The 22,057-nt window shown below is 43.1% G+C and overlaps 1 protein-coding gene across 3 annotated transcripts in view; it reads left to right on the forward strand.

The window, feature by feature from the left end:
* Positions 1–22,057, forward strand: part of plppr2b (phospholipid phosphatase related 2b) — a 68,708-nt gene that overhangs the window by 13,266 nt on the left and 33,385 nt on the right. For all 3 annotated transcript variants that reach the window (XM_030351254.1, XM_030351255.1, XM_030351253.1), the window contains exon 2: positions 2,676–2,786. In XM_030351254.1, the coding sequence (XP_030207114.1) occupies positions 2,676–2,786 (111 nt within the window). The remainder of the gene's footprint in view (positions 1–2,675; positions 2,787–22,057) is intronic.

Consider the following 22,057-nt stretch of genomic DNA (forward strand, 5'->3'; position numbering starts at 1 on the left):
TAAGTATACGTAGAAACTCATATTTCAACCCCAAATGCAGGTGAAAAAGTGCCTTCAACCTGTCTCAGAAATATAAAGTTCACAGGCAGGAATCAGAGGCAATGGTATCGTATTTTTCAGGAAGACGAGGGCATGATAGATGGCTGCCCTCCCAGCTCTACCTCCACCCCTGTTAGTTAATTAGTCCTCAGTTTCTTCTTTTTCCCGTCCCATTCATCTGCTCGCCTGCTTTGATTCCAGGGCTAAGTCAACAGTTGAACTGAAGTGGAGCTCAGCTGGGGGATTACTGGTGCTGGTGGTTGCCGTTCACTCAGTCCCATTGCTGAGCAGAGACAGGCTCTCCGTTCCCGACTCAAGCCTCTGACGGATCTCCAAAATGGCTGCCTCATGGCTTTCAGTCTCTCTCATCTCCCTGTGCCACAGCTTTTGGGTTTTTTGATCATATCTGGCCGTGTGTTGTTACCGCTCACTCTGTTTCCTTCCTGCACCTTTTCCTTCCCCAGAGTTTTTTTTTATTGTTTACTGGCACCTGTGTGTGTGTGTGTGTGTGTGTGTGTGTGTGTGTGTGTGTGTGTGTGTGTGTGTGTGTATGGTGTGTGTATGGTGTGTGTGTGTGTGTGTGTGTGTGTGTGTGTGTGTGTGTGTGTGTGTGTGTGTGTGTGTGTTTATATGGATATGTAGTTAGTTACAGTATATTGTTAGTGGTAAGATATTTTAGTCATTGTTTAGCAATGTATATAGTTATTGGGAGACATTGTTGGGTTTGAAATAGCAACAGAAAATCCTAAGATTCATTCTGATGCACAAGCCCTATATTTAATTTGTAGCTGAATTTGTTGCAGACCTTTTCCAGTTATGGATTTGACCTATTCACTGCAGATGGAAGGCGGCAGGCGTATGCACTCCCTGTTCCTTTTTCCGACCATACATAAATAGTCAACCCCAAAGCCCCTTATCACAATGACATACTTGCAAGGCTTCACAGGCCCAGAACGATCAATATGGAGTCAGACAGACGTATAGATAGATGGATGGATGGATGGATGGATGGGGCACTATAGTATAGAAACTTGTTTGGTTCCTCCATGCCTATATGCAGTGCCACTCAATCAGGTCAGTTTAGCAGACCAAATCTATTATTTTAAAGACCAAGTATAATTGTTGTTTCAGCTGGAATTCGAACACTATACGATTTAAAAAATGTGTTTTGGGCTGATACTTCTAGGAAGGAGGGGGGCGTGGTATGACCCACGGCAACTTTGTGATACATTAGAGTGTGTTGGCAAAACAAGCCACACTATTGTTATCGTGGTTATATTTTTTTGTGTTGTTGAGATGTAATGTTTTCATTGGCAAACTTCAACTGAACTCACCTGAAGTTCCAATCACAGCAATTATTGTCCTCCAAATGCTGTCCTTCTTAAAAATTGTCTATGATTAAACTATGTCTGGGGTCGTACAACTCGCCATAATTCTCTACCTCTATGTCAACCGTGGAGGGACACATGGTTGTTGCCGTTGGCGGAGGAACACTTACTGGGGGCCATATACAGCCAACCGTTATTTCAAATGATATGGGGGTGCATCATGATCCATGTTGATATTAATCTTCAGCCATCATGATCCATGATAATGATGCACCCCGATGCAATTGTATGCAGGAATGCAAATTATGACTGCTAGATATTTATTAACAACTTTGTGATGTGGGGCTCCCCTACAACAAGAAACTCCTGAAAACGAGGAGTTACCGAATCTGCTTTATAAAATCTCCCTTAAAGAATATAAATAAAGGTAATCATATACAATGTACCTTTTCAAAATACAATTAATTAGGCCATTACACACAATGAATGTTAACTAAATTATGCCATTCCACAGAATAAACATAAATAATGACACTGGCATCAATTGGCGTTTTCTCTTAAATAAGACCACCTTTTCCAAGACCCTTTGATGACATGATGAAGGGACCCTAGCAGCAAGGTTTGTGTGGGTGTTTGGAGCTCTGTCTGGGCAGCGGTTGATTTTGATGGCTATGTCTGTTATACTTACAGTATAACGTTGCAGTGGGTGGCGTTTCTCATGTGTAAAACTGCTCATTGTAACACTCGCTTAAAGAAAAGTAGAACAAAATTGGCATGGGTCGTAAGCCAAGCCTTTCGGTTGAATAATTACAGGGGAAGCCTTGCATGTACATTTGACCGTTTTAACAAGCCTGTTGTCAGATTTGGTCATGTTGATTTGGCCCCTGTTAAAGTTTCAACCCCTCATGATCTTTTTGAATTTGGATTTTATTGAATTTGTGGGCAGCGGAAATCTTGTGCATAAAGGTGCACTCAATACACTTGGATACCAAGAGAGAGCGGCCATTTAAAAAAGGACTGGTTTATATATATATATATATATATATATATATATATATATATATATATATATTATACATAAAAACAGTTAAAATTGCAACTTTGAAGCCCCCTGGTGGATTCGGGGAGCTATGCAACTGCAAAGTCTGCATATAGCAAGAACTGGGCCAGTGTGGGCATGTGAAGCCCCTTGAAATAAAATGGAACAAATATATTCTACACTTACAGTGTACACACTTACATTCACGATTTCTGGGGAAGCCATAACAGACATCTATGTGTGACATATGTGTTAAACTGATTCTGCAGATGGCTGAGAATCGTCAGACGGGACAGGGACGTGCTCTGAGGAGCCAGCCCTCAGAGAGAGACTTGCAAAAGACCAGCACCTACATCGTCCCCTGCTTCCTCTGCGTGGAGGTGAGCTGCTTTTATGTTGTTTCAACTGCCAGGATCCAGCCCATGGATCAATCAGCTTCATCTGCGTTGAACATGACCAGTTTAATAGAAATATCACATCGTCATAAGATGCAAACAACCTTTAAAATTCATTCACTGGGTGTATATGATGTTATGATTTTTTGTAAATCGTTTTCTGCCGTTGTCATGGTTATTGTTATGGAAGCGGCTCCCCCCGAAACTTATTTATTTAAGTTGTGTACTTGATTTGAGTAGTTTTAAGTGTTACTTTATGTAACTGATGATTCTGTCAAAGAATCAAAAACATTTAAATTGTTTTGCATAATATCCTTCTTCGGAACAGACTAGGCCGTCGTATTTTTGCGTGGCAACTCAGAAGTTTATTTTCTCTTTGCTTCCGCCAAAAAATCCATTCCAAAGGTTAATTTTATGAATACATTTTGTTTAACACGTTACTCATGAAAGATAAATACCTTTGTCTGATGGTGTTATTTAATTTTTGAATGACCAATGGATCATATGTTTTTGTGGAGCAAGCCGGGAGGTAATGTTCGCTTTGCTTCTCCCAGAAAAAAATCCATTCAAAGGTTCCTTGAATACAAACGTCATATGTACTTCAAAGGTTTTGAAGGGCGAATGTATCAATACATAAGAGGGGGACAAAAAGATCTTCAAAAGACCTGCATAGCATGGTAGACCTAGAGGAAGGGATGTAGAAACACTACTCATGAGGGCACAGATTAATGACTTGGGAGCAAGATAGAGATGTCTGTCTATTATATGAATCAGGGCATTAAGCTCTACTCAAAAAATCGGGTTGGAGGCTATAGCTCTACAGGAAGTGATGCTATTAGGGGTACAAGGGGGTCAAGGTCACTTGTGAGTGAGCTAGAAACCTTTCTGGGTTTTATATGAAGGAGGGCCTCCAGGATACATAAGATTATCAGTTTGGGGTCTCTAGCCGTACAGTAAGTTGTAAGTTCAAAGCCTTAACTTAAAAAGACCTACAACCTGCACTGATCCAACATGCATATGTTAAGTAATGCACAGGACCCTTTTGGGCTGTGGCACGTTTTATTCCTATACTCTGATACTACTTATATTTGAGGGCATTTCCCTCTTGTGCTCTTTCAAGATGGCTAGGGCCTGACTAGGGACCACACCAACTGGGTCTGTGATCCATTGGGATCGGGAGCTAAGGGTTAGAGTGATGCCTGTTTTTGTAGAGAAACTCAAGATTTTCACAGAGCAATCCCAAGGCACGCAGATGGCAATGGGACTAATGGCCAAGTTCCTCTTTCCAATGTATTTAATTTAAATGATTGCAACACCTTTTATTTCCAATGTGTTTTAATGGCAGATGATGCTTTGTGAGTTACTTTCTGTTGGGCTACAGACTCTAAATTGATTTTCAAATATTTCCCTGACTCCCTCTTTCACATCAAAGAGTCCCCAGGTCTCTAGCTCACTCCCAAGAATCCATGAACCCTAAGTCGCCTACTAATTACAAAACATCCTGTAGGTCTATAGCCTCCAAAATTATCAATTGAGTAGAGTCTTATGCCCTGAATCATATAGCAGAAGACCAGATGTTTACCTTACTCCCAAGTCATTCTAAGACCCCATGAATGATGTGTTTCTATCACTTCCTGTAGGTTTACAGGAAGTGATAGGTTTCCAGGAAGTGATGTTGTCCTTTGAAAATATTTTTTTCTGACTTTTACTTTATTGATTGCATCATGTTCTAAAAAACTTTAAAGCGGTTTTCATTTGTCCTGATTATTTTGATAAACAAAGTGTAGATATATAATCCTTTGGAACAGATTTTTTTTGGCAGAAGCAAATATAAACATCTGTGTTGCCCTACAAAAACTGGTCCATCCCAATGAAGAAGAATAAATTAGTAATTCATGTCACTCCAAAAAATGTTTTTAAAGAACATCCTCAATCGACAGCGGTATTAATTTGTCATGATGATCTATATAAATATATTTATATAATGAACCTTTGAAATTGAGTTTTTGTCTGAAGCAATCCGAACATAGACTTACAGGTGCCCCCAAAAAAACTTGTTTGCCTATTTGGTCCCAAAGAAGAAGAAGAAATGCCCTCCCTGGTTCACTCAAAAAGAAACATATCATACTCTTTTGCATTAATCTCCCTAAGTTGGTTGAATTTAGGGATAACTTATTTTTCCCTTTACAATGTAAAAATGTGTGGGTATTGTGCATTACAATTCAAGAATATATAAATTTAGGAATAGGGTAATAGTATGTTATTCATTCTTGGGTTTGGATTAATTAATTTCCAATATTTGCCAATATCTCTAAACTTCTTGGCTTGATGCTACTGTAGGTAATATTAGGGACTTGTAAAGAGAGAGAGAGAGAGAGAGAGAGAGAGAGAGAGAGAGAGAGAGAGAGAGAGAGAGAGAGAGAGACAGAGAGACAGAGAGAGAGAGAGAGAGAGAGAGAGAGAGAGAGAGAGAGAGAGAGAGAGAGAGGGAGAGAGGGAGAGAGAGAGAGAGAGAGAGAACTGAACAACCGCTTCTCAATGGGTTGCATTCATGCATCTGTGATTGACAGGCAAGATGGATATAGAAGTTCCAAAATCTAAATTGGCTCATGCAGAGGCAGGCACAATCAACCTGAAGCAGATGTTATCACAGCACATTTAATTCACTAAAAGCTGATTGATGGCTGTGGCAATTCTAACAAATGACACTCAAAAGCTACAGCACCTTTGTGAAGATCATGACATACCTTTTCCTCGAACAGATCTTTTATTTTTGGAAATGTGCACATTAAATGATCTGCTGTTCTGAGTTTAACAGCCTATAGATAATTGACTGGTTTGATCAAGATGTCGCACAATGCTAATTACTCTCTTGTCACTTTAGCGCCGCTAAGCTGTGGTGGAGGCGTGAGTGGAGCTGTTTCTGAGTAACTGCATTGTTCACCACAAAGGATTTTGATAGAGTCCTACAAACTCCCTTCATTTGTATATATAGTCCTATTCTCTTACATTTCCCATGACCTTAAATTACCTTGCGAAATGCTCACAGCCTTGGTTGTTCTTTAAATCCTAATTAATCGGCCTAAATAACGTTGGAAAGTCCAATTAGCTAGTTCCAGTGCTGACATGTTAAAGCCCACCGCACATGTACATTGTACAGTACAATTCCATCCTCCTAAATAGGTCCGTATAAACATTCAAATTTAAAAACCTCAAATGGCACAATTTAAAATAAACTGCCTTTAAAAACCCTTAACTTTGATCTGATCAGTTCTGGAGTAAAGAATTGTCCTTCAATTTCACTCCTACCTCTTCGACTTTAAACAACCTTTGGTATCAGAGCGCAGGCTCTGTTTACACGCATTAGGTTTCTGCATAATGTTTTTATTCCCTTCATTGCACTCTCTCTGCAGGAGGAACGATAACTGTTTGTGTTTTTAGTGGTGTGTTTTGTTATAGCTCTAGGCTGCAGACATTACTATTTGTAACTCTTTCTATTCCCTTTGAAGAATTCCCTCGCGACCGCCCGCTTGCTCTCTTTGTGAAGGTCGTTCTCTTCATCCGTCTCAAACACAAATCTTCTTGTTTTGTTCTTTGTTTTAGAGCAACAATCTATTGTGGTTGTCTCATGCACTGTTCTTTGCTTCCATGTCTCCTTTGTTTAGCTTTGGAAGCGAATGGCGGTCTCTTCTGGTTGATGACAGCTTGTTTCTCATTGCTATGCATCTGTACTGTAGCAGCTTTGCTTACCTCTCTTCTCGGAGAGTTCCCGTATTTCTCCCTCTCCCTTACGCTACTGTTCACAGTGTCTTCAGTGGGAGGCTCTGCCAGCTCCGCTGCAGTAAGGACTGTAACAAGAGGACTTCCTACCCACTGCAATAGCACCTATGACGCCTCCTCTCTGTGCAGGAAGAGGGGAATCCTCCATGAGAGCCAATGCACAGATTTAGATTAAATTTGCACATATACAGCAATATCTCGCCTTAGAGTTAATATTCTTGTTTGATAAATTTTTATCTATGAAACTTCATTTGTTTTTGTATTTATATTTATTTTGTAGTATATGTTCTGCCTTTTTACCAACACTCATTGTGTGTGTTTTTGTAAGATGTGTGCGTTATTATCATCTATGTGAATTGCTGTGGCAGCACTTCAATTTCCCTTTATGGATGAATAATTTACTCTATCGCTCTATATTTATATATCTATGTATCACTATTGATCCCTCCGCAATCCATACATCTCTCCATCTATCCATAGTCCATCAATCAATAGATGTCTCTTTTCCTTCAAAAATGTCTTCACACTCACGCTCTTTCCCTCACCCTCTCTCGCTCATTCTCTCTCTTTCTCTTGCTCTCTCACTCTCAGTCGCTCTCTCTGTTTGGACATGTCCCTCTCCCTCTATTCCCTCTGGGGGTAAAGAGCTGGCCCTGGCAATTTCCTCATGCTGTGCCTTGCAGATTGCCTCTGCCTGGACCATCCATGTCATGTGTGCAACAGACGTGTGGGCAGCCTGGCTACTTTAATAGTTGACATGCACTCTCATTGTATGAGTGGGTGTGTGTACACTTGAGGATTTTAAGGACGTTTTTTGTGGTCCTCTGCTCTTCTTTTCTCTCAGCCATATCTTAGGGGTCTTATATAACTGTGTCTTCTAACTGGATTTATCAAGTTTTTCTGAACACCTTAATGATTCTGGGTGTTTGTGTGAGTTCCAGTAGCTTTGAATATAGATTCTTGTCATTTAACTTCACTTTGCATAAATTCTTGCCAGTTCAACTCCAGTACCTACAGTTAAAGCTCCAACCCAGGGAACCTAGTTTTGGTTCCATTACTAGTTTTCTATTTAATTCAAAATACCGAAATTCCTTCTCTTCCACGCTCCTTTATATTCTCTAACTTTCTGTTGGTGACTTGTCCGTAGACATGCTGTCTCTTTGTTCTTTATGCCTCCTTGTCTCCCCCTGTGACTGGTGGTCTCTCTCTTTTAAACGCCAGGTGCCAGGTTTTTAAAAGGCTGTTACTTTTCTTGAGAACACTTATGAAGGGATCAATTGAATTCTAATATACAGCGTAACTGTAGGATTTCTTTCACACAAATCAAAAACTAAAATGTCAATTTCCTCTTATAATAATAATTCGATATGCAGTGCTTCATGTTGATGTGTTTTGGACAGGCCTCACTCTCCTCATTCACCCTAATGATCTCTGAGTCTTATATCTTTGAAATATTGTACCATTCAATCAGCAGGAATGGTTGAGAGAACGTGGATTCAAGGTGGTACACCAGACGGATTACGTCTGGAACCTTGTCCTTAATTTTCTATAGTTGCATCATAGGTTCCTTAAATACCACTAGGAATATTGCCTGTTGGTAATAAAAGGTTCTATCCATTACAGGTACGGGCTTGTTCCCTTAGCGTAGCTGCTATTTGCCTCTGTGTGCACTAACTCGCTGTGGTTTTCATATTTTCTTGTTGCACTTCAGCCACTGTGCAAATCTTACTCCCCCACACTCTCCCTCCCCCATCGCCGCCCCCTCTCATCTCCTCCTCTCTGCTCCTTTTCAGTCTCTTCTTCTCTCACACCCTTCATGTGTTGAGGATTAAATGATGACAGGCAGTCCTTATCAGTTTCCACCCTAAAATTGAGGGGGATTACACACCATTTCCTCTTAGTATTGTAGGGCATAAAAGCAAGCGCATGCAGAGTGAATAAGTCGTGCTTCACCCTTTTATGTTCTCGCTTTTTTCACACTTGCGCTCTTTCTTGCTCTCTCTCTCTCTCTTACTCTCTCTCTCTCTTACTCTCTTACTCTCTCTCTCTCTCTCTCTCTCACTCTCTCTCTCTCTCTCTCTCTCTCTCTCTCTCTCTCTCTCTCTCTCTCTCTCTCTCTCTTACTTTCTTACTCTCTCTCACTCTCTCTCTCTCTCTATCTCACCATCTAGCGGTTGACCAATCAGATTTCATGGTGCCACTGTCAATGCAGCGATGCATCGCCGGACTCTTGTCTAGGGCTGGCTTCAAAGGGCTAGCTTTAACAAATCGCTTTGATTGGTGACTAGCCTTAGGCATTGTGTGTGTGTGTGTGTGTGTGTGTGTGTGTGTGGGTAGGAGGGGGGAGGGGGGAGGGGGGGGGGGGGTAAAACATTGATTCAGATAGATTTCAGTTCCAGTGTCAGTTTGGGTGTGAGAGGGTCTCACAGACTGAGCAGCCGTCACACGTTAAGGCTAGAAGTCCGACATCCTGTTCAGACCACAGGGACAGACCCCATTAACACTTTATAAAATCGCTGCTTCTTATTGGTTGCACATAGCATGTTGTGCTATAATTGGGTGTGGCAAGGGATGCCTGCACAAATCTCAGCCGGAGGAGAAATGTATCGGGGGGAATTGTGTTTAACCCATAGGGCTTGTACATCACATCATCGTATCGCATTGACCGATTTCATTTTGGAAGCATACGAGCATTTGGTTAGGGTAGCAAGGACCTTGATTCTGCTTTGTCTAAGAATGCTTGATTCTGATTGGCTGGGAGGAGGGCATTAACCTGGCAGGTTGCCTGCTGACTTGTTGGTTGTCTTTGCTGCTGACTGAGCACAGCCTCATCAAATAGTAGATCAATACGGCGCTTGTATTTTTTTCTATCGCAGAAATTTAAACATGAGGTCCATCGTAAAAATAAATCTTATTTAAAAATCAAGTTGATACATAGTTTCGCAAGCGAGATACAATGTAGCAACTACGTTATTAAACTCGAAAATGCATTTCCTTCAGAAAATGCGGTGAGTGCTGTAGTGTAAAGTGAGATTGAAAATATTTTTGATAAAGCCACATAGATTAAGACAAAGAAACATTAAATGGCATAAATCATGAAGTGAACAAAAATTCAAAAGTCTAATGGAGTAAACAATGTAAACATGCACACCATTTAAGAAAATGTAAATGGTTGGAAACAAATAAAGTGACAGCTGAATGAAAAGCGCAAAGCATTGCTAAAAATGCAGAAATGTAAAATGAATAGAACTGAAGAATCTGAAAGGTCATATGTATGCCCTGCACTGCTGGTGTGTGTGTGTGTGTGTGTGTGTGTTTGTGTCTGTAAGAGAATAGCGAGCCGGTGCGTGGTTAAAAGAAGCCCAATAGAGCGGGAAAAACTGCCTAATCTGGCAACACTGCCTGAACGTCCTCCAAAAATAGCCCAATCTAGCGTGGAAGTAAGCATCCTTGAGATCCAGGGATGTGAACCAGTCGCCCTCTCTCACACATCAACAAATCTGTTGAAAACGCAAAGATCCAGAATAGGTCTCTTCTCCCTGACTTCTTGGAAACCAGCAAGTAGTAGGAGTTAAGCCCTAGGTGTGACTCATGGGGGGGAACAGTAGTGATGGCCCCTTTCTCCAAGAGACGGGCTACCTCTGCTGCCAGAGCCGTGCTTGCCGCTGGATGGTGATTAAGGGCTATACAAATAAAATTGAATTGAATTGAATAAAGGGTGGGGGACGGCGCTTGAACTGTATGGGATGGCCCCATCTCAACGTGGTGTCCAACCACGACGGTAGCAACGCACCGCTCTTGCCAACACGCATAGCGGTCGGAGAGAGTGCGAGCTGACAGCTGAGGAACGCTGTCTAGGAATAACCCGTATTCCTCGGCCTCTACCGCCTCCACATAGTGTGTGAACCAAGGGGGCATCCCAAGAAAGGGAGGGGGCTCAGCGAGCGTGGTAGACGTCACAGAGTCAGTTGCTGTACAAACAGCGAGCTGTCTAGACGCTGCGCTCGTGTCCGCTGAACAGGCAGTGAGCCGTCTAGCCGCTGCACTCGTGCCCGATGAACGAGCAACGAGTTGTCTAGCCGCCACGCTAGGATCGCCGCGTTGTAATACAGCGCGCAGACCCGTCTTCTCACCTTTAACAGACTGTAGGGGGGAGGTAGAGGGGATAATGTGGGGAACTAGGAGACTGGTACAAGCGTACGTATCTACAGACTTGTGTAACGAGTCTCCAGTCCGCCCACGATGCTCAAAGGGACGCCGCTTATTTGAAGCAGGTGAACCAGAGGTTATGTTAACACGCCGTCCGGCCGCCCCCCTACAGCCACCAGAGTGAGGGGGGGAAAGAGGCAGCCTGGAGGAATGCACAACAAGCGTAGGAAGCAGTTGGCCTACGGAATATCGCTCTTTAGGAAGTATGTACTGCTGGTCGGCGGAACGGTCTTTGAATCTTTATTGAAAGGTACAGAAAAACTTGGAGCAAGCTTGCAGTACTTCTGGCTCCGCTTTGCTGCTTCCCCCCGCTGGTGCTGCGGCGGCTGCTGCGGCTGCTGCGGCGGCTGCTGCGGCGGCTGCTGCGGCTGCTGCGGCTGCTGCGGCGGCTGCTGCGGCGGCTGCTGCGGCTGCTGCGGCGGCTGCGGCGGCTGCGGCGGCTGCGGCGGTTGCATCGGTGTAGAAGGCGGCCCCCTGGAACGCTCAGGCCTGGCTCGACCCCGCTTCCTCCCGGCCTGCTGGTGGGAGGAGCCCATGAGAATTGCCCCGAACCGGGAACGATTCTCACGGACAGACTGCTGGTGCGCGAGCACCTCGGAGAACCCGGGCCCAAATAGTCAATCTGGAGCTAATGGGCCCTGGATGAGGCTGGCCCGCTCTCACTCCGGCACCGCAGTGTGAGAGAGCCAAATGGCCCGCTGAACCATGGTGGACCAGGCCATATGCCGGCCGGCCGAAACGGCTATCAGCTGGCATAGCTGGAGGATGGCGCTGGAGAACCGGGAAACTGCAAGCCATCTTGTGGCTTCCTCTGGGCCATAAGCCTCCCTGCCAGCCGCCAAGGAGACCAGGGCAGAGGAGAGCAGGGCGAGGTTGTTGACCGCCGCCGCAGATTATGATGCACAAACGAACACTCTTAGGACGCCATCCGGCGCCCGGACAGAGAAGCGCTGCAAGGGAGGCTCCAGGCGAGGCCTGAGTATCAGCCCACCCCTCCACGTTAATGAAGTCAGAGAAGGCCTTCGCCGGGGCCTTCAGTGTAGGAGGGTCTCCACCCGCAGCGGTGAAGAAATGCTGAACGGGTGGGAACAGGGGGCACTGGGTAGCACGCCGGGGGGAAGACTGGGTGCGAAAGCACCCGCCGTGCATGTCATCCGACATGTGGGGGGGAGGCGGGGCTGGCATAGCGATGCCCTTTATGGCCGCCGCCTCGCCCACGATCTCCCCGAATAATTCGGCCATCCGGCGTGGCTTCTCCCTCGGGACGACCATGGCGGTGGAAGCCCTGGAGTGGGAGAGCCGGAACGCGGAGTCCGCAAAGACGTCGTCAATGGAGGCGGCGTCGTCCACCTCGATGATGTCCTCGTCTTCGATGTCCGGAACTCCGGCTTTAAAAATGTCGAGGGCCTCGGAGAGGGCCATATTTTATACAAGGAGACAGGATGGTGGCCTTGACAGACCGGTTCATTGTAAGGGTTTGTGGATTATGATACGTGGCCTGGTGTTCCATGTCGCCATCTAGGATAATTGTGTTTAGTGTCCAAGCAGCCTCACCCATCCCCAGATGTGGCCAAGTGAGGCTGCTTATACCAGCCATCATCCACACATACTCCCACATAGCCCCAACACCATTCCTTCGCGGGAAATTACGGGGAGTTGGCTTCGGCTGAGCATTCTCTCCAGCCTCAATTTGGTGTTCTGGCTATGAGGGAGTGTGTGTATGGATGATTGCTGGTTAAACAGCCTCAACGGGCTGAGTCTTTTTGGACTTTAGGGCTGAGTGAGGCTGCACACCTGTTGCACATTGAGTAGTCAGTGGGCACAGGTTAAACCAGCCAACTCCACACACACTCAGGACGAGATCGCCTGCATGGCAGTAGTGCACCAGTATCATGTGTTATTTTCTGCAACTTTTACAATAAACCGTATTTAACACTACCACCCTGCGTCCTTGTCTCGAGGAGCCCAAAATAGGTCCCCTAAGGAGTCGAACTCCTTACTCCTTGCTTTTATAAGATATATTTCTTGTGATAAATGGGCATTTGAATTTGTAATCTTTAGTCCGTGAATGCATATGATTTTTGTATGTTGGTTAATGCAACGTTTTCCATCATTGCCATTGCGATTCATATGGACGCACCTTGCATGTTGTTTGAAACAATGTCTTTGCGTTGTGTAGTCACCTGCTAGTGTGTCAAGTTATTTTATGTAACTGATGATCTTTCGAGGGTAGTCCTCTCGGGGTTTCCATCTACAGACTTGAATTTTCTTTTTCTGGGCCTCATGTTTTTATATATATTTTAGGGTGCACTCACACTAGGCCATCTTTTCACACCTAACCGTGCTCAAATCTGCCAGTGTGAGTGTGGCCAGTCTGGCCAGGCCAGGCCAACTTGGCCATTTGGGAGAGGTGTGCTGCTGTGGTACGGGCCGCCACGGTACAGATGCTAATGAGCCAACACGCGCACACGCACGGCTACGCAACCTGAGCTGGATGACGTATAGTCCATGCGACGACCATGGACATAATAAAGGCGACGAGCCTTCTTTCCCATTTGACGGTAAACATGGCGTCAAGCGGTTCAACTGTTGGTTCACGTTGGTCCCATAGAGAAGTCGAGTGTCTGTTAGCCATTTGGGCAGACGATGCTATTCAGGCACAGTTGGAGAAGACCCACAAGAATTCCGATGTATTTGGGAGAATCCGCGACCATATGCAAAGTCGAGGACACCACCGAACAATGGCCCAGTGTCGGGACAAATATTATATTATGGTCCATGCAGCGGACGCTTCGTGATGACGTGTTACGACGTGATGACGTATGTACAAGAGCCTACCGTGGCCAGGCCAAAGTTGCGACGGCCACGGCTGGCCAGAGAACAATGGGGCCAGTTGAGCACGGTTAGGTGTGAAAACGGCCAACGGCCACGGCCAGATGGCCTAGTGTGAGTGCACCCTTACACTACAGATGCAACGAATGACCGTGACCTAACCTAACAACAAAAAATATATCTAAAAGTTACATTTCAAAAAGTTATATATTCAGAAGTTATATATATTTAAAAGACAGAAGTGTCATACACACCATCAACACAAGGCACTCAGATAACAACCTCATCAGGCAGTCTCTTGCCACCTTGGCTTTTTCAAGATTTGTTTGCAGGAGAATAGCCTTAAGATCCCTGATAGCTTTGGTATTATCCCAAGTTCAACCAATGAGTGAGTCCTTTTTGTGACGATGATGCAAGGTTTTATAATTTATATTAAGCATAGCCCACTCATCCGACAGGCATTTTGAGCAACCAGGTAGTTCTAACCCGTTTACTTCAGAGACCTCAGCTTCTTGGTTAGAATGAAAGTGTCTGTGACGTTGATAGGGTCGATGGTGTCTGGACAGCCTTGTCAAAAGGGGATACAGCAGCTACGATGGTCTTCATGTGCAGGAGGGTTGAGGTAATTTAGAGTGTCGACGGGAAGTCATCACTCATGAACACATCCTACAACATGAACTTGTCCATGCTGAAGTCACAGGTTATCCAAGAGTGTGAGGTCTGCTTTTTCCTGTGAAAAAAAGAGGAAGGAAATATTCAAGTTTGATATCAAAACAGTGGATACCTCGTAACTCATTCATGCCTGAATGACCTACCATTAAGGTGAGCTACTCCACATCGTTCTTTTGAATGGCGAATTATCCAGAGGCACATCTTCCTCAGAAATAGTTAGATTGAGGTGTATGATAGCTGGACATTCCCGACTGCCCAATCACTTCTGGATAGTAATAATAATAATAATAATAATACATTTAATTTAGAGGCGCCTTTCAAGACACCCAAGGTCACCTTACAGAGCATATAATAATAATAATAATAGTGACCGGAAGCTTGTGCCCTCGCCAAACCCCAAAACAGGGGTCTTATATTTACTACTCACAGGTTATCAGACGTTGATCAGGCAAACCATCCAGCAGAGAGAAGGCAAAGGCGTAATCGGGGTTCAACAGGCAGGAATCAGGAATCATGGATATTACTTGAAAATAGCTTGGCCGCTTAATGCAGAGAACAAAGAAGAACTGGCACAAAGGAAGGGAAACACACAAACTAAATACACTAGGAGGGCAATGTTGATGGGGGCAGGTGAAACTAATTAAGGTCAGTGAGGATAATCATGGAAACACAACGACAGGGAGTGAAAAAAATTAACAAAGGGGCGGGATGTGACAAAACGTTCAAATGTGGCTTGATCAACTAATGGTGTTATCCATTGGTATGGTACGCCGGTATGGACCTATTCTGTCGTTAAGGTTGGAGATCACATGAATTAATTATGAAATTGTCGGAAATTTTGGGGTGACATTGTTGTGTTTGAAACCGCCACAGCGTTTCCCTAATGCAACAAAGATGGTGGCTGGTTTCCGACCTGATATAATGGATGAGATCTTTGGTCTTTGACAATTATGCAGATAATCCTAATTCAGCATGCATTTTCCAAAATTATTCTCCATAATACATGCACCTTACGAATGCACAGAGTCTAGTAGGTCTGATACACAGGATAACCCCACAAATGCACTCAAACACACACACAAACACACACACACACACACACACACACACACACACACACACACACACACACACACACACACACACACACACACACACACACACACACACACACACACACAGTATAGAACACACATATAGTTTGAGTATATATCTGCTGATCATTGATAATATTTAGCTTAATCTGCATTCCTGATTCCAAACCCAATTCCCCAAGAATACACCCGAAGCAGCCAGAGAGCAGAGAGTATCCTACACGCCTTGCCTGAAGCCCACAGCACCAGGAAAGTGCTCAAATGTTATTTGATATTACTTAGTGTCACAGCTCCGTCCGACTGGGTTGCCTTGACGGCTTCTCAGCTCAGAGTTGAGCACAACCTAATCTTTGGACCTAATCTTTCTTGATTTAGGCGATCCAAAGTGATGTCTTGCCTGTGGTTAAATGTCTGCAACCCATCCACAACACTCATTACTTTTAATAACGAAGGCTTTCAGAATATTTATGAGTTGGCAGGTTCTGCTGCACTGCTCTGTTGAACAACACTGTGTCCGGATGCAAATATGCCATGTATATGTATTTGTTTGATATATAGTCTGCCCTGTTGTCATCCATGCCGCCATCTTGAAATGATAGCCTCTGGCTCAAACGATCAAAGTTATTTAGACTGATTTTGTGCAGTTTCCTTTTTGGCATTTTTGTGGCCGATTTAGACTTCTGTTTGGATTCAGATCTAGATTGATTTACATCAATATTAAACTCCTCATGCTTAAAGGACAAATCCGGTGTAAATTGGATTTGGGATATGTTTGGTATGATAACGAGTTTGAACGTTCGTTTTGGAGCAAAAAAGACATGCATATAGACGCATTCTTCAGTTGGCTGTTTTTAGCCGATTCTATCAAAACGCTATAAACTTGGAACGATAGGGGCATGTGTTATGGTAAAAACTAAATCGCTATTTTAAACCACTTAAAAGGCTAGAAGTAGCCCGACACTTCTATGGTAGTATAATAAGGGTCTTAACATATAAAACAAGGCATTGACAACTTTGTAAGTGTACAGATTGTTTATTAAAAAGGAAATTTTATGCACACAATACCATCAGTAGTTCACCCGTCCACACCATCTCGTTATTAAGCCTCAATAGGTAGATTGACAAACACAGAGATTGTGACAACAACAAGCAAGCTCTGTGTTCGCCAAGCTACTTATTGAGTCTACTCATTGAGTCTGTACACTTACAGTTATCAAGTTATCAATACCTCATTGTATATGTTAAGACCCTTATTATACTACCAAAGAAGTGTCGGGCTACTTCTAGCCTTTTAAGTGGTTTAAAATAGCGATTTAGCTTTTACCATAACAAATGCCCCCATCGTTCCAAGTTTATAGCGTTTTAGTAGAATCGGCTAAAAACAGCCAACCTGAGAATGCTTTTTTCCTCCCAAACGAATATTCTAACTCGTTATCATAATAAACAAATCCACGATCCAAGAGACTTTTATGGCCAACTTTGTACTTGCTAACCAAAAAACGCCTTTAACACGAATATGTTAACACCTTATTCCAGTGGATTGCTAGGCAGCATCCCCACACCATTACATCACACATTACATGTTTCCCGGGGGATCATGGTCATTAATTACCTGATCTGCTGTAATAAATCCTACACAGATATCCAAAGGTCCTTCTTTTATAATTCTAATTATTGTATACTTATCTTTGTGAGATGATTTGAAGTGAACAAGCAGTTGGCCATGAACTTCACCGTTTTGATTCAAGTGGTTCTTTTTTTTTCTTTCAGAAGGACAAGCATTGAATTTCAATAAATCCCTGAAATGAATTAATTGCTTTTTCTCCTGGTCCAGCCCAGTTCTAAATTCATATTATTTACCTATTCAACACAATGTGTACTTCATTCTTTATTCATTATTTGAAATCCAAATCTATTCAATGGCACCTCCTCGAGTAATGAACGATGTTTAAAGCCCTTTTTGCTAGCACACTGCTGGCCAATGTTACTTCTCTCTTAGACATGATCCGATCAAATCTTGAAGAAATAGCATTCCACCAATGTTTTTTGTCCCTATATGACTTGACATATATGCAATATGAAGTCAGATATGCTCGGAATTAGGTTTCAAGTTGCACTTTTATTTAAACAAAACTTGAATTTTTCATGTTGGTAACTTCAGTAGTAATGCATTTTGTTGTCAGGCTACTGTGTTTCCACCTTAATCACTGTTATGTTCCGCTGTATCTAAGCAACAGAGCTATTTTACATAACTTACTTTTCATGTTTTGGGGTCAGGGCAGCACTGCAGCGCTAAATAAAGCACTGTTGGCACACTTGCTCTAATAATGAAAAGGGTCACTTTCATCCACAGTCCTCACTGAGCTTCCGATGTTAACACGTATATGTCACACGTCTCCTCACAATAGTAACAGGAAACAAGTCCTACGAAGTAACTGATCCCATACTGAGTTGACAGGAATAATGTCTTTGTTACCCTTTTGCCAAGTGCTTATCCCTCTTGATACAGATCCCTGATTGCCTAAACACTGTGTCTACATAACAAAACTGTGATTGGAAATACATGCACTTTAGAGTTGTTTACAATACATTAGTACATGCATTGTGCAATGTTGTTTTCGTTGTGCTGGAACGTCCTATTGATAGTGGTGGGATGGTGGTGGAGGCTTTCTATGGACTTGGTTCATAATGCATCAAGATGTGGAAACTGCTGTGTCAATGTTCGATGTGAAAACACATCAGACACACCGTGAGTTACTTTGCTCTTGGCCTCCGTTTTAGATAGATAGTACAAACAAACCAAATGTTTACACCCTTCCAAAATGCATAAAGATCAATCTCTTTCCTCCTCTCTCCTTCTCCTTCCTTCACTCACTAACTCATTCACTCGCTTTCCTTTTCTCCGTCTCTCCCTCTCTTGCTTCCTTCTGGAAATATTCCATTCCCACAGTCCTCTCCCAGTGGTGAGCCGTCGTTATCAGCCTGACTCTAAGAATAGCAGCTGCCTGCGCCTGCCTCTCTCTGTGCTCGTTAGCTGTCTGCGGCCCAACTGCTTCCACCTGCGGGAAAACTGGAAAGAGGGGTTCCCGCCTCTTCCAACTTCATGCAAATGTCTCATAGTATCTCCGTGTAGCTCAAGTCAACCTCCTTACAACAACATTGATAAAAACGCCAATCTGTATTGACCGAAGGTACTGTTGCCCAATTGACTGTTTATTTTTGTCTTAAGCAGAGATTTCACTGACTTTCCCTGGCGCATTAAAGTTTCACTTCAATCTGCTTTCTCTTCTTGATGTTAAAGCATATTGGGCTCCCTGCCCATATGGGCTTTGCTAAATAAGTTGCTTTATATCAAAGGGTAAATTGGGAATTAGCTAGCTAGTTTGAGTTGAATGATGTGTTTAACAATAATGAAATGCAGCAGCCTGGTTATTAAAGAATCTATTATAATCTAGTATAGCCCCAGGGTGCCTGAAAGGTTGAGCGTGATCGACTGGCAGATCTTACATCATGCCACTCCATCTCCTAATTAAATGTATTACATTTATTTGTAATATATATATTTTCAAATTTAAAATGTTTAAAACCGTTTTTCTTCGGTTAATTGACACTCATCAGTTATCATGATGAATTTTCATGTTTGAAATGCAATAGCGCCTCTCAGTGTCACCCCTGAGTGACATCATGTTACTTGTCAGCTCAAATGTCAGAAGACACTTTTGATTAGCGTTGGGTTTCCAGCAATAAGGGACTCCGATCCCAGCAATAAATGGCCAAAAACCTATCACTTTAATATTGAGCTGGAAAGCAAATACTATTTTCACATGTTATTTCAAATCCAGTGTGTCTCATGCCGCACAAGGGTCTCACTAGCGAAAAAAGCAAACCTTGAGAGACATTTAAAAAAACAAAAAAACAATTTCCCCAGCCTATTGTGAACTAGGAATTAAACGTGCTTAAAGGTGTTCACTATACTTGCAAAGCCAAAAAAGCCAAATGCAGATGGGGAGTTTGTGAAATTGGCTTTCTTGGGTGCAGCGGATTTGCTTTTTAATGATATACAAAAACAAGCAAGAAATCACTGCTGCAATTAAAGTCTTCCAGTTGTCATGAGCCTCGTAATCACACTCGGAGAGGTAGGCTGATAATGTCTGCCGCAGCTTAAAAAAGATATGGATAAATGTGCCTTTCTGTCAACTTGCCACACAAAACAAACATTCTACGTGTTGCATACCACGGCTTTACAAATGGTTAGAACGGGCCCAGGTAACCCCTCTTCAAGGGGGGTCATCGTAGGACAATCACAGCTCATAACACTAACAAGGGATCTGCTCCCTGTATGTACACTGAGGCCGCTCGTACATTCACTTTCTTTCTTTAATGATGAGGGCCGGAGCTGTTTGGTACATAGAAAAGTACACAGCTAATAATAGCCTGTATTTTATAAACAACTGCCTCATCTTCTCCCGCTCTACACAAATGAAGTGAACAATGCTGTATTCTATCACTACTGTGCTTTACAAAGCAGCAGATGCATATTGCTGTTGTAATGTAAAAGGCATATAAGCTAAATTCCCAGTCTAAGAAAGCAACGTTTTGAAAGTATAAACTACATTCATGTATCCACACATTTAAGTATCCTATTTCTCTCCAATCATATTCAAACAGTACAATTGTTTTATTAACATTGGTTATTGTAGTGTAATGCACAGATTTTTACATACTTTACATTCTCATTCTCTATGTCTTATTATTTTCCTTTTCTTATACATCTAGAATGGGAGCAACTTGTTCCCGTTTAGTATACCCTAAACACAAATGTTGCTAATTTCCACGTGAAAACTTGCCTACCCTGCAAATGCATCTACAGCTGTTATACTGTGTATCAGACCTACTAGACATTGTGCATTCCTAACGTTTTGTGCATGAAAATCAGTTGCCCAAAATCTGAAGTATTTCTGATTCTCATTCTGATAACTGACCACCAGGGCATAACCTGTTATACAGCATCACTATGTAATTGTTTATATTTTCCTATGTACATGTTATTTTATATCAGACATGCATATAACTTGTCTGTAATGGTTGATGCATAAGCAGCCCCGCCTATCTCTGCTTGTTAGCATTGGGTAGAGGGATAGGATGGAAGAAAGGAGGGAATGTCTTTAAAGTCAATGATGAAGGAGTACGAATGTCAAGGAGGGAAATGGATGAAGTGGGGTGTGTGTCTGTTGGGTGCGGCGGGGGGGGGGGGGATGTGCATGTGATCAGTGTGTGTGGGAGTCAGTGTGTGTAAGAACAGACAGAAAGACGCCTCAATGTGCAACAAATTTCTGACTAATTTCGAAAACTAACAGGGCGAAAAATAGCAAATGGCAGAGAGCAAGAGAGGGTGGCAGGGAGAGGAAAAGCATGCAATAGCGCATAGAGAAGAAGGGCTTGTGGTATGCTAGAAGAAGAAGCCAGGGTGGACAAGACAAGGAGAATGACTGAGAGGGTTGATGGAGGCTGGGAGTGTTTGAGGATACACATGGATTACATTGATAAGAAGGGCTACAGAAAAACAGGGGATGAAAGGACGACTGAGAAGGAGAGTTGTTTCGAAGAGAGATAAACAAAAAGAGGAAGAGAGAAGGGGAAAGGGAGAGGGAAGGGCAAGGGGAGGGCCTAAGGTACCAAACAAATGATGAATGGTTGCTTTGATCTGATTCTATTCCCATGTTTCTCTTTCTCTTTGTGATAACCCTGCTGTTTCCCTCTCGCGCTCTCTCTCTATTTATCTCCATATCTGTCTATCTCTCTTTTGCCAGTGTGCTTGCTTAATTTTCTCTGATCCTCTCTTATTTAACAACTCATTATGTTCCCCTCTATGTTGCTCTCCCTCTCTCTCTTTCTCTCTCTCTCTTGCTCTCGCTCTCTCACTCTCTCTCTCTCTCTCTCTCTCTCTCTCTCTCTCTCTCTCTCTCTCTCTCTCTCTCTCTCTCTCTCTCTCTCTCTCTATATATATATATATATATATATATATATATATATATATATATATATATATATATCTCTTGTGTTACCAGCGGTCTGCTCAGCTTCAATCTCTTCTGTGTTGGCTCATTAACCATTTCATCTTTTTGTTTGCCTTTGAAAAAGAAATCCCTATTTCTCTCTCGCCCTTTTTCCTTTTCTCTCTCAGACCTTGTCTGTAATTCCAGCCCTCTGTCTGTCGGTCTATCTGTCTGTTTATCTGTCATGTCCGTCTGTATACTGTCATCTTTCCTAGTGTGCTGTAATTTAATGTCCTTACACCAGGTGGCAGTCCAGCCCATTTTATTGCTTGTTACCCATGTTAATTCCATTACACACTTTCAGGCTTGGCATCTGCATCAATTGTGTGTGTGAATTTGTGTGAGTGTGTGTGTGTATGTGTGTGTGTGTGAGTGTGTGTGTGTGTGTGTGTGTGTGTGTGTGTGTGTGTGTGTGTGTGTGTGTGTGTGTGTGTGTGTGTGTGTGTGTGTGTGTGTGTGTGTGCGTGCGTGCGTGCGCGTGTGTGCGTTCCTCAGAGCTGTCCAAGTGCTGATCCGAGTGTTATAGGATCGGACCTTTTTTATCCTCTGCCAAATAGGTTGAGGAGCCAAAACAAGCCTTGGAAAGGAAGAGATGGGTGATAAATCTTCATCA

The sequence above is a fragment of the Gadus morhua genome, chromosome 3 (genome assembly GCF_902167405.1).
Source record: "Gadus morhua chromosome 3, gadMor3.0, whole genome shotgun sequence".
Classification (NCBI taxonomy): domain Eukaryota; kingdom Metazoa; phylum Chordata; class Actinopteri; order Gadiformes; family Gadidae; genus Gadus; species Gadus morhua.